Here is a 13,412-nt window from a genome sequence, read left to right on the forward strand (position 1 = left end):
TACATAGTTTATATAATTTTTATATAGTAAATAGAAGGGGGAAATGTGGTAGAAATTAAGAAAAAGTTGAGTAGGTTTACTAAAGGGGATGGAAGTATGGGGTAGGAGGGTATTGATGCTAAACAGAGTGGTCAAGATAGGACTTACTAAATGTGATTCAAAGGAAAGGTAAAAGTGTTCTAGGAATAGGTAACAGAACAAACTACTAAAGTAGGACTATGAGTAGAAAATATGGTTTTTATTCTAAATGAAATGAGAAGCAACAAAAGTCATTTTGAATTCACAGAGGGAAGAGGCTAAAAGGCTAAGACCTGACCTACGTTGTAGTGGAATCATTCTGACTACTGTATTGAGAAAAGACTCCAAAGAGCAAGGGAAATATATTCTAAAACTGTGGTAGCAATATAGGCCAGAGATGATGACACTTAGGACTAGAAACGGTAACAGTAGATGTGATGAGAGGTGATTAAATTCTGGATATATTTTGAAATAGAAATGACAGGATTTCCTGACTGAGTTGGACTAGGTTATAAAAAGAGGTAAAAGATGACTTCAAGGGCTTCTCTGGTGGCGAACCTTAAGCTGAAGTACTAAGAAGCTATCAGCAGCCACTGCAGCAAGAGTTCAATCCCTGGCCAGAAAGCTAACCCACATGGCACAGACATTTCCTGTCTCACCCACTGCTACCCTCAGCAGCATATTTCCGTCAGTCTGCCTGATGTTTCCCATCTGTCTCTGGTGAATCCGCTCACATGCTGTGCTTCTGGCCTATAACCCCATTTATTGTACACATACAAATCAATCTTAAAAAGAAAAAATATGACTTCAAGTTTTTTCACTGATTCACTGATTAACTTGAAGGACAAATGCCATTAACTGAGATGAGAAAACTGCATGTGAAAAAAGTTTAAGGGGAAAAGCCCACGGTTCAGTTTTAGACATGCTAAGTTTAAGACCTCTATTAGACAATTAAGTAAAAACACTGAAAGGGCATTCAGAGCTATAATTATGGAGTTCAAGAGAGAAGTTTAACTGAAGATTTAAATGTGGGAGTCAGGCCTACATGGTGGCCTATGAGTCAAGTCTCAGCATTATCGCCACTATGGCCAGAGTTCATTCCCAGCCCAAGGGGCTATATGGTATATATATCTCCTGTATCACCCACGGCTCACCTTAGTATTTCAGTAAAATCCTCTTGTTCTGCTCCCCCTGTCTCTGGTGAACCCTTTCAGCCAATGTACTTCTGACCTACACCCCAGTTTTTCTATGCAAAATTACAAAATAAAAAAATAGTAACAATAAATTTGGGTGTCATCATACAGATGGTACTTAAATCTATGGAACTGAATGAGATCAAGAGAACGAATATGCAGGAAAAAAAAAAAAGGATCATGGCTTTAGCATGGAAGTTCTCCAACATTAAAAAACCAAAAGGGGGCCCTCCCTGGTGGCACATCAGGTTAGGATGCAGCACTGCAAGTGAACAGCAGCCCCTTCAGTGTGAGTTCGATTCCCATCCTGGAGGTGATCCACATGGCCTGGCAGGCCTCTCCTCACCCACCCACTGCTCCCCTCAGCAGTGTACTCTGTCGATCTGTCTGTTCTGCTCTGTCTCTGGTGAATCCTCTCACCACCCCTGCACCTTTGGCCTGTACCCCAGGTCTGCATGCATGCATAAATAAATAAATCTTAAAAAAAAAAAAAAACTAAGAGGGAAAGAAGAATCAGCAAAGGAAAATGAGAAGGAATTATCAGCAATGGGTGTGGTATCCAGGAAGTCAAGTCAAAACACTTTTCAGAGAAGGAACTAATCAACTGACAACTACTGATAATTCAAAAAAGATAAAAATTGAGAAATGACCATAGGATTTAAAACGTGGAAGATACCGACAATGGTATGAGTTTTGATATATAAAAACTCATGAAACATATGAGTTAAAAGAAACAGTTTTAGAAATAGTGAACATAGGGCCCTCCCTGGTGGCATAGAGAGTTAAAGTGCAGCACATGAAGCTATCTGCAGCCACTGCAGTGCAAGTTTGATCCCCGGCCAGGAGGTGCCCACATGGTGCTGCAGACCTATCCTGTCTTGGGCACTGCTCCTCTCAACAGTGTATTTCAATCTAGCTATTTATTTTCCCACTGGTAGATCCAATCACCTCCACCTCCCGCACCTCTGGACTATATCCCGGTTATTGTATGCATAAAAAAAATAAATCTTTAATACTACAACAGAAAATTTAAAATAAAAGCAATGGTGAAAATAAACCATCTTTCAAGAATCTTTACCACAAAAAAGAACAAAGGGACAGCTGGGAGGAGATGGTAGTATAGAGATCTTTTTTTTAAATCCCAGGAATAAAAGCATTTTTGGTAATGTAGGAAGGAAAGAGAAGAACTGCTAAAGCAATGTTCTGGTATAGATTAAAGAAACAGGACTGAATTCAGAATTAGAAAAAAAATGACTTTAGACAGCAACAGGGAAAAGTCCTTTAATGAAGCAGGCAACAAGGCAGAGTATTTGAGTATATAGTAGAAGGTAGGAGTGTATGGTTCTCTGATTGCTTAAGTTTTCTCAGTGAAGTAACAATCAAAATTATTAGCTGAGAGTATTTTTAGTTTGAGGGGAATATGGAAGGTATTTGAGGAAAATGGTAAAGTTAAATGAACTATGAACATATATTCAGTGTAATTCAGTGGAGGTAGAGTAATGATTTTAGTTATGTCCATATTTTTACAATAATATGTGCCTGCTTCCCCCACATAGTGAAGGACACAATTTATGGATATTATTCTTTCATGTTATTTAGTATCTGAGATAGGCACATAGGAGGCTTTATCTCAATAAAGCCTAATAAAGGAATACTGACTGATTAAATAAGCCACCTCCTCATGGAAAACAGGGCTTTTATTTCTCCACCAATCTGGCAATATGATTTCCATATGCTCAAATTTTGGTCAGAGCCAAATCCTGAAGGAAATTTTCTTTATCTAAGTGAAAAAAGACAAAACTACCTTGACGTGATTCAAACAATGTAAATTTTCCAAATGAGGTATAAATTCATTAGGGAATCACAGTAATAAAAAACTAAACCAGATCAACCCCTCACTTCACAGATGAGGAAAATGAGGCCAAGAGGTTTATTCCAAGTCAGTTAATCTACCATTAAAATAGCTTCAATCAAAGGTATCACAATTTCTACAGATAGAAAAGTAAAAAACAACATCAAAAACAGCTTACTTTGCCATGTTTTTCCTTCATGGCATTACTTTGGTTGTCTGTTTCTGTCTTCTTGGTATCATCTTTTGGTTGGTCTGCCTTAGCTTTGTTTTCCTCAGCAATTGAGTTTTTTTCAGTTGCACTACTTGAATTATATTCCCACTTCACAAACTTCTCTTCTACTATGCCCTTCAGTTGAAAGTCATCCATTCTTTTTGGGTCAAAGCCTTCAATCTATATAAAAAGGCATTCCAAATCGGTAGTGGAAATATTATTACCAAAAAAAGGGGGGGGGAGGGGTATGAGCAAACATAGACAAACTAGAATTCCAGTTTAAAACATCTGAACATAACACTGCAAGAAAAAATTACATACATTCATGCACATATATATCAAAACTTGTTCTCACCCAACTTCCAAGTAAGCAAGGAAGAAGAGGAGGTTTTCTTTGTTGTAGAAAAAACATCACCATTAAAGCAAAACAGTAAGAAGGGATTCCACCATCAGTTTGGGAGTCAATATAGCACAACTGCAAAAGTAAGGAGTAAAAAAGCACCATTTAGCTTTCTTGAATTTTCTTTGTTCCCCTCACAATAAAAGTAGTTAATTTTTTCTGTCATAAAAAGTTAAACAATATAAAGAATGACCTGAAATCTCACCACCCTGAAATAACTATTAACTATAATACTGTAGATCATCTTTCCATTAATTTCCTTAATGCATATACTTTTTTTTTTCAGTTAAATGGAACTGTGGTTCCTTACCCTAGACACCATTTTAATATATTGCTTTATCTTTATCTTGTATCTACTTCTGTCTCAAATGTTAATCATCTATATAGTCATTTTCTATGCCTTTTTCTAAACTCATAAACTTGTTTTCTATGTAAACAGGATTTTGTTTTTTAATCACCATTTTACCAAAATATGTATTCTAAAAAGAATCCTATCAAGTGTCACTCCACCCTACCTCTGACTCTATCTTCTTTGTGTAAGACTGAGGATTTATTCATCACTATCTAAGATTAATAAATATTAGTGATAGGTAAGTAAAAAAAAAAAAAAGCTGAGTCATTTAGACCTATACTGGTAATTACTTTAGCACGTCTCCCTACCTCCATGCCAAAAAAAATGAGCAAAGGAAGAACCAAAGCCTTCAAAAATAAAAATTTATCTTCAGCAGTTACCCAGCCAGAACCTGCTGCAAGTTATCAATATTGTAGAGGAAAAAAGACAATGTTCTAAAGAAATTTAAAAAAAAAAAGCCAATAAAAGAAACTTAATTTGCATCACCTCTTACAACCATTAACTTTAACTTACAGTAAGACTGAATACTTGAACTTCATGTTAAGATGTTAAAGGAAGCATTTCTATATTACTTAAAAAACTAAAGTATGATAAATAAAATTTCCAAACTATATCTATCAAATTTTATTTTCATGTCTATAATCAAAACCTGTCATACCACTTTTTATTTAGCATAACTTTTTCCCCCACATATTATGACTTATCGTACATGTTACTATTTAAAAAAAGGTCCAAATTAAAGATTAGACAGTTGTCTCCTTAGGTACCACTTACCTTAGCCCAGTATCGAAAGGCTAACACTAAGGGAGTAAAGACAGGTTCCATTTTACCAAGAGCAGCAAGTAAATCAGTAGTGAGGCATGCCATATCATTTCCTGCACTCACTCTACAAAGTAAACCACTGTGATTGAGAAAGAAACAAATTTCACTGGATTAATACCATAAAAGCCGGAATACTTCATATCTTATGGCTATCCTTCCCATTCATATTTTAATACCTAAGTCACAATAAGAATAAATGTATTAATAAAATAGACATAAGTGAAAATTATATGCATTTCCATTAGTAGAGTGCCATATAAATTAAAGATGCTTTAAATGTTCATCTCCAATTCAAAAAACATTTCAATCTCATTTAGCAATTAAGTTCATGAGAAAATAATTTCAAAACTAGCATTATGGTTCACCAAAATGTGAATTATATTGAACAGTTTCTCTTCAATGTAAAATAAGGTAACATATTCCTATTTCATTCCTTTTGCTTTACACATGATAAAAATAAAAACAAAATACTTAACTCATCAGTTCTATACACTCTACTTAGACTCGTTTTTCATAACCAAGTTTGTATGATTTTATTAATATACTATTTTTAGAGACTAGATAGAATGTACACATTAACCCACAACAATTCTTATGTGAAAATGTGAGCTACCTTAAATGAGGTGAAATAACTGTAACAGAGTTAGGGATAGGAAGAAGGACCTATCTTAGTTTGCACAGAGACAATTTGACACAATGTGGTGGGGAAAAGCACTAGAAGAATACTCCATTTTAATCCTGAATTTCTCCTAAATGATATGAATTTGGACAAATTGCTTCATCACCCTAAGTCTCAATTTTCTAATCTGAAAAAGGAAGCTGAACTAGATAGCCATTGATGCTTCCAGTTTTAAATAAAATAGTAATATTAAAGAGTAAGAAATACAAATTTACAATCAATTAAAGAACACTATTATTTCTGGGATTTTTTTTTCTACATTAATCTCAAATGTGGTTACTACACCTTCCTTTTTCAAAAGAACTTCATTTTCTCAGTCTGAGGTATCTGACTAGAAATGCAATATTAGTTATTCTTCAATGATTCATTTAAATGAACTAAAAGCTAGATTCTAATAGACGTGAATTCCTTGAGAAGCGAAGTCATTTCTTATTTGTTTATATCCCTCTAGTAAAGCAATACCTAACAAAGTAAATGTTCAATAGTGTTGGGTGAATGAATGAACTTGAGGGAAAAATGGAATAGAGTGTTTTATTTTTAACTACTTAGTGATTCTATTTTATGTTCACAATCTTTTAGTAAGCTTGCTATTTTTAATAAGTAGTAACTAGTGGGCTCTCCCTGGTGGTGCAGCAGGTTAAAGCACAGCACTAAGAACCTAGAGCCACTTTGGCATGAGTTCAATCAACACCCTGGAGATGATCCACATGGCCCAACAGACCTCTCCTGACTCACTCGCTGCTCCCTTTAGCAGTGAACTTCATCTGTCAACCTGTTCTGCTCCCCACTGTCTCTGGTGAATCCTCTCGCCACCCCCGCACCTCTGGCCTGTACCCCAGTTCTGTATGCGTAAATAAATAAACCTTTAAAAAAAAAAAGAGCAGAAACTAGCTCAGTCATATTAATCCAAAGAGAAATCTAAAAAATTTTCCCCCTCAAAGATGTTGACAACATTATTATTTTTTTTTAATATTTCATCTTGTCTTTTTTGTTACCAACCTTTTCCGATCTTTGCACACCACAACAGGAACTTTAGCGTGAAAATCAGACTCCACATCTATATATAATACTAATAAGGGAGAAAAATAAAACAAGTAAGCTAATGTCAATAGCTCTCAAATGTTTAATCCATGGAAAAACTTTCTTCTAAAAACTGCTCATTGTTTTTGTGGAGTAATCTACCTATTATTAGCAACAACTCAACAGAGTTTCTTTACCTCCTCTATGGTGCCATTTGTTTTGTGTTAAATCACAAAATACAAATACAATCCCAAATACATACCAAAAAATATAATCACCACAGGAAGAAAAGATGTAACATCCCTAAAAGTTTATTTTCCAAGTATATGATATAATCAAAGTTGTTCAACCTTCATAAAAAGAACAAATAAGAGGAAAGAAACCACCTACTTCTGAGAGCTATTTCTAGAGGAGTAATGAAATGAGAACCTATAATGCTTTGATAATTTAGTTCTTTTAAATTATCTGTACAAGTAAATAGTTAGCCCTACTAGCCCCATTTCCAATTAATATGAAGAGTCTGACCAATCAAAGCTCCTAAGGAAGGAAAAACAAATACATCCACTTTGAAGTCTCTCTTCATCTCCAAGATAGGTGCCCAAAACATAAATGTCTAATCTAAATATAGGAATGGAGTAAAATTATTTCATTGGAAGCGGAAAGAAATCTCTTAGTAACTCTCCATGGAATTGCTAATTTATTCAAAGATCATGTACTGAAAACCTGTATGTCAGAAATTTCATTATGCATATAGATATGACTATGAGTAAGACTCAAAGAGCTCATTTAGGAGTTTGTGAAACAAATCCAACAGATGACAGGATAAAAAGGTCTTTAAAAAATACAATTAGGGCATAAAGGAAGGAATAATCAACTTATTACCAAGCTTAATTTTGTAAGCCTATGTTATATGACTTAAGATATATTCATGTATTTTAGTACAAAAGACGCTTAAAATACTTTTGACAGGTAATACTGTCAGGTTGAGTCTATGTCACCTCTTACATGTAATATGCTTTTGAATGTTTATGTATTTAAAGACAAGCATATATTGAGAAAGGAAATTCTATTAAAATTCCCTTACAGGATAAGAGAAACCAAATTAATCTCTGAACTAATTTTTCAGGAAAATGGCCAGTAAGAGGCTAACAAATAATGAGTTGATAGACCAGAAAAAGTTTAGAACTATCAAGAACAAGAGGATAAAACTAAGGTTAGCATGGCCCTCCCTGGTGGCGCAGCGGGTTAAAGCACTGCACTGAGAAGCTAAAGCCACTTCTGCATGAGTTCGATTCCCGCCTGCCCCGGAGGAGACCACATGGCGTGGCAGACCTCTCCTGACCTGCCCGCTGCTCCCCTCAGCAGTGTACTTCCTCCATCTGCCTGTTCTGCTCCCCACTCTGTCTCTGGTGAAGTCTCTCACTGCCCCTGAGTCTCTGGCCTATACCCCAGTTCTGTATGTACAAATAAATAAATCTTTTAAAAAAAAAAAAAAAACTAAGGTTAGTAGTTACCTCTTCTAAGCCAAATCACAAATATTTTACCATTTATTTCTGGTTCATAAATTAAAAATAATAGTAACAATTGCAAAAATTTAATAAGAAGTTACTATATGTCAGGCATTTTTCTAAGTTATGGTTTAACACAGTTAATACAACAATTTCATCAAACACATGTATAACTGCTATTTTACAGATGGTAAAATCAAAAGAGTAACACTTAAATAACTTGTCCAAGGACACACAACCAGTAAATGGCAGGACAACAACTTAAGGTTATAAAATCTGGCCCAGATCTTAGTAAGTGGCAGGAAAACAACTTAAGGTTATAAAATCTGGCCCAGATCTTGAGGTAAGCATTTATTTATAACCCAAAAAAAATAAATGAAAAGAAAAGAATATGCCAGATTGAACTATGTGACCTTGGATCTGGTTTTTATGTCTGTAAAAAGTATAAATTCTTAAATAAAATTTTTAAAATGTAGCTTTTTAAAATTTTATTTTAAAATCATTTTTACCCATGAGTGTCTTTTTTATATCAAAAGTAGACAGGTAAGACACACATGAAAAAAATTACTCTATGTAATTTAGCGGCTGTTATATAAATGACATTAGGTTAGTAGTGTCTTAAGTTGGAAAAAAAACAGATCTCTTCATTACATGCACATAATTTATACTCCCAAATCTCTCCCTAACCTTTCATCAATGACCCCCTAACGACTATGGAATTTCTTTAGCCTGTTACACAAGAAGTGTTAAGAATATTCAAACCTAACATTTTTAAATTTCCTAAAATGTAGTCTTTTTACCTCCCAATTTAAAGTATGGTAGTTTTGACCTAGTGGACATGTAAATTTTCTAGTACACCTATTGTATGTACCTATATATACATGCATATGCACATGTAACATGTACATATTCACATATAATACAATGACTTCAATGTTCTAGGGGTTCAGCTCAATTTGGTTAAACTATACAACATATGTTATCTTTAAGGAACTTTTTTTAGGAAGACATTTTTTAAAAAAGACACACACAAAAAAGAACTCACCACTTTTTTTTAAAATTCCAAGCACTTGTATAAGAAGATCTGGATGATTCATCTGAAAAAGTTGCAAATTAAATCAGTATGGTAATTTCAAAGTTCAAGTTGGAGAAATTTAGAGACTTCAATTTGAGTAAACATTTTAATAAAATCATGCCTCTTTTAAAATAATGAAAACAAAATAGTTTGATTATATATTAATAAATCTTGCTCATGGATATAAAATCAAATACATGATACAGTGCTATTATTCTAGTAACACTCCTGAAGTATTAATGACTGCTTAAGAAGAGAAAAAGATTCTGAAATATGACAGTAAAACAAACAAACAAGTTTACCACATAATTATGAAAAAGATACTAAGGTAAGAAATTTAAGGGATACTGATGAGTGGGTTAATTGGCCAAAAGACTTAGCAATAAAAAACTATTTTAAGCCCTCCCTGGTGGCGCAGCGGGTTAAAGCATAGCACTGAGAATCTAAAGCCACTTCAGCATGAGTTCGATTCCCGCCTGCCCCGGAGGTGACCACATGGCGTGGCAGACCTCTCCTGACCCGCCCGCTGCTCCCCTCAGCAGTGTACTTCCTCCATCTGCCTGTTCTGCTCCCCGCTCTGTCTCTGGTGAATCCTCTCGCCGCCCCTGAGCCTCTGGCCTGTACCCCAGTTCTGTATGAACAAATAAATAAATCTTAAAAAAAAAAAAATACTATGTTATACAAATCTGACCCTCCCTGGTGGTGCAGTGGGTTAAAGCACAGCACTAAGAAGCTAATGCCACTTCTGCAGGAGTTCAATCCCCTCCCTGGAGGTAATCCACAGGTTGTGGCAGACCTCTCGACCCTCCCGCTGCTCCCCTCAGCAGTGTACTTCATAGATCTGCCTGTTCTGCTCCCCACTCATTTCTGGTGAATCCTCTCACCGCTCCCACACCGATGGCCTGTACTCCAGTTCTGTATGCATAAATAAATCTTTTTTAAAAATACTATTTTATACAAATTTAATAAAAACTTGTCAAATGTTTAGTTTATGCTACTGGTAAAAAGCATTTAATCACATTATTGTAAATATATGACAGTATTCATCATAATCATTAAAACACCAGGTCCCATCCTGGTGGCCCAGCGGATTAAAGCACAGCACTGAGAAACTAAAACCACTTCAGCATGAGTTCGATTCCCCACCCCCAGCAGACTTCTCCTGGCCCGCCCACTGCTCCCCTCAGCAGTGTACTTCATCAGTGTACTTCATCACCTGTTCTGCTCCCCACTCTGTCTCTGGTGAATCCTCTCACCACCCGTGCACCCCAGTTCTGTATGCATAAATAAATCTTTAAAAAAAAAAGAAAAACACCAAAGTTTCACCCAAATCTAACCTCAATTATAACTTTACTACCCACAATATTTAAATCACAAAAAATGTCAATTAATTAAACATTTGACACGTAAGTAAATAAGCAATGCTTAGCAGTGCCAAACAATACTGGCACTTCCGTTAGTAATATTAGCACCTACTTATTAAAAGTACCCAGAATGCACGAGACATTACACAAAAATACCTGGCTGGTATGTGTCCTATTTAATATGAAAGTTATTATTTCTGGGGCCTCCTTGGTGGCCTACGGATTAAGACTCAGTAATGCTATCACTGCTATGCCCTTAGTTAGATTCCCAGCCAGGAATCTAACCCACATGGTACAGCAGACCTCTCCTCTCTCACCTGCTGCTCCCCTTAGTAGTGTGCCTGTTATGCTTCCCACTCTTGTCTCTGATAAATCCCCTCACCCACCCTCATACCTGTGGCCTATTCCCCAGTTCTACAAATAAATAAATCATTAAAAATTTTTTTTTTAGAAAATGAAATTTAAAAGAAGCTAGTATTCTTCATTTGGAATTAGGAAGGAGCGGGTTCATAAAGAGCAAATAACTTGCTCATTACTGTCAAGATCTGAACTGAGATATATTATTAATTTCTGTACTGCTGAATATATACAAAAACTATTCCACAAAGTGAAATAGACATGTTTTCCTTTTCATTTACTTTGCTTTTTCCCCCCCTGTACCTTATTTTATTTCACCAATGTCTGACACCTAAAATAATAGTTTCCAAATATATGCACAGTTTAATCATGATGATACATTCTACAAGGCAGATTTTTATAGTATCCTATAGTTTCTCTTAAAAAGATAGTCAATAAAAAATGCAAAGAACTAATAAGAACTATTCAAGTAGGGTTCTTTTCCAATTACTTACCTTGGGAGGAAATTTTATATCTATATTAACATCACTACTTTTCAGAGCAAACTTAGTCAGAGACGAGCCATACAGCCTAAGTGAACATTCTGAAAATAAATAAAACATATCAAAGCATGTAACAGCATACAAACATGGGAATTTTAAAAAACAATGATAAGAAAATTGTACATATTCAATTCCATGTCTTTCAAATCCAGTAAAATCATTTTAGAAGAATGACATCCATTAAAGCTATCTACAAAATACTCAAGTGTTGTAAACCAATGTTATCTCCACTAAAAGTATCTAAGTACCCAAGATCAAATGTGCAGATTAAGAAGATGAAGTTATATATACACAATGGAACACTACTATAAATTAAAGATTGTTCATTATTTGCAACAATAAAGCTGGAACTGAAGGGGATTATGCTAAGTAAAATAAGCCAGCAAGAAAAATACTATTATATTGAATGGTTTCACTCATGCGGAATGTAGAGAAAACAAAAGATCTTATCAATGAAACCAAAAACAATCAGTAGAAACCTGACTGTAAAAGTAAAGCTACCGAGGCCCTCCCTGGTGGAGCAGCAGGTTAAAGCACAGCACTGAGAATCTAAAGCCGCTTCTGACTGAGTTCGATTCCCGCCAGCCCGGAAGGTGACCACATGGCGTGGCAGACCTCTCCTGACCGGCCCGCAGCTCCCCTCAGCAGTGTACTTCGTCGATCTGCCTGTTCTGCTCCCCACTCTGTCTCTGGTGAATCCTCTCACCGCCCCTGAGCCTCTGGCCTGTACCCCAGTTCTGTATGCACAAATAAATAACTCTTGAAAAAAAAAGAAAAAAGTAAAGCTACCGAAAGAGGACAGAGCACAAAGGAGGAAGGTAGAAATCAAAGGGTTATAAGAAAGTCCAAATGACTACAGTGAAAGCCTATGGGTGCCTTGGTGGTGGGTAAGGTGTAGTAATGTAAATCTAAGGATGTGTGAATCTACACCTCTGAAACATATATAGTATCAACCACTAATCTCAATTAAAATAAATTTTAATATAAAAATAGTAATACTGCTTCTCAGCTACAGGGTTTAGGGACAGTGAAAAAACAAAATTTAGTTATTAACGGTCAGTGTTTACACAAAATTGTAGGTATAGTTCACTTTGTAATCACTAGACAGACACAGTGCTATCAAGCTACAGCCAGCCACTGCAGCATAAGTTTGTCCCAGACCAGCCAGGGAGCTAACCCACATGGTCCAGCAAACATCTCCTATCTTGCCTACTGCTCCCCTCAGTAGTGTATTTCAGTAGGTCTGCCTGTTCTGTTTCCCACTTTCTCTGGTGAATCCTCTGACGTCCTGCACTGCTAGCCTACACCCCAGTTCCTGTACGCATAAATAAATCATTAAAAAAAAATAACCCTTTAAGTGGAAAGGAATCAGACACACAATGTCAGTGCATTTTACAAATATAAAGCAATTATTGGGGTTTTCATGTTGAGCATGGCATAACAACATACACTGTTAGAAGATGTGAACCTATACCCTTAAAGTACATACAGGTTTGCAAATTCATGCTACTTCAAGAAACATAACTTTATAAAAAATACAAAATAGAGCCAAGTCAATTTGATGTTAATGCAAATCTAAAACCAACAAAACTCTGTGACTTTTCAAGAGTTCATAGAACAAAATAGGAAATAACATATTACCTACATCTTTCTCAGACTATCAAATACATTATTTTGACAATCATAATAAGGCAACTTTAAAAAGGCTCTCAACAGAGGGCAAATTGAAAATAGTGTAACCGACACTATTCAGGCAGGTTAGTTTCTTAGAAAGTATAAGTTCATACACAGTTGTATACATAAAAGTCTACTTTTCCAGTTCACAAAACATCTGAATATCATTAGTCATTAAAAATTCTAAAAATTAAGGTCCTCCCTGGTGGCGCAACGGGTTAAAGCGCTGCACTGAGAAGCTAAAAAGCCACTTCTGCATGAGTTCAATTCCCACCTGCCCCGGAGGAGACCACATGGCGTGGCAGACCTCTCCTGGCCCGCCCGCTGCTCCCCTCAGCAGTGTAC

At 35.8% G+C, this 13,412-nt stretch overlaps 1 protein-coding gene across 4 annotated transcripts in view; it reads right to left on the reverse strand.

Moving 5' to 3' along the window:
* ZCCHC11 (zinc finger, CCHC domain containing 11) overlaps positions 1-13,412 on the reverse strand; it is a 73,694-nt gene that overhangs the window by 36,785 nt on the left and 23,497 nt on the right. For all 4 annotated transcript variants that reach the window (XM_012722580.1, XM_012722579.1, XM_012722578.1 and 1 more), the window contains exons 5-10: positions 11,346-11,434; positions 9,101-9,152; positions 6,527-6,596; positions 4,801-4,927; positions 3,630-3,749; positions 3,242-3,454 (exon numbers count right to left, since the gene is read on the reverse strand). In XM_012722580.1, coding sequence (XP_012578034.1) covers positions 3,242-3,454; positions 3,630-3,749; positions 4,801-4,927; positions 6,527-6,596; positions 9,101-9,152; positions 11,346-11,434 — 671 coding nt within the window. The remainder of the gene's footprint in view (positions 1-3,241; positions 3,455-3,629; positions 3,750-4,800; positions 4,928-6,526; positions 6,597-9,100; positions 9,153-11,345; positions 11,435-13,412) is intronic.

Source organism: Condylura cristata, unplaced genomic scaffold (genome assembly GCF_000260355.1).
Source record: "Condylura cristata isolate star-nosed mole 26May11 unplaced genomic scaffold, ConCri1.0 scaffold00008, whole genome shotgun sequence".
Taxonomy (NCBI): domain Eukaryota; kingdom Metazoa; phylum Chordata; class Mammalia; order Eulipotyphla; family Talpidae; genus Condylura; species Condylura cristata.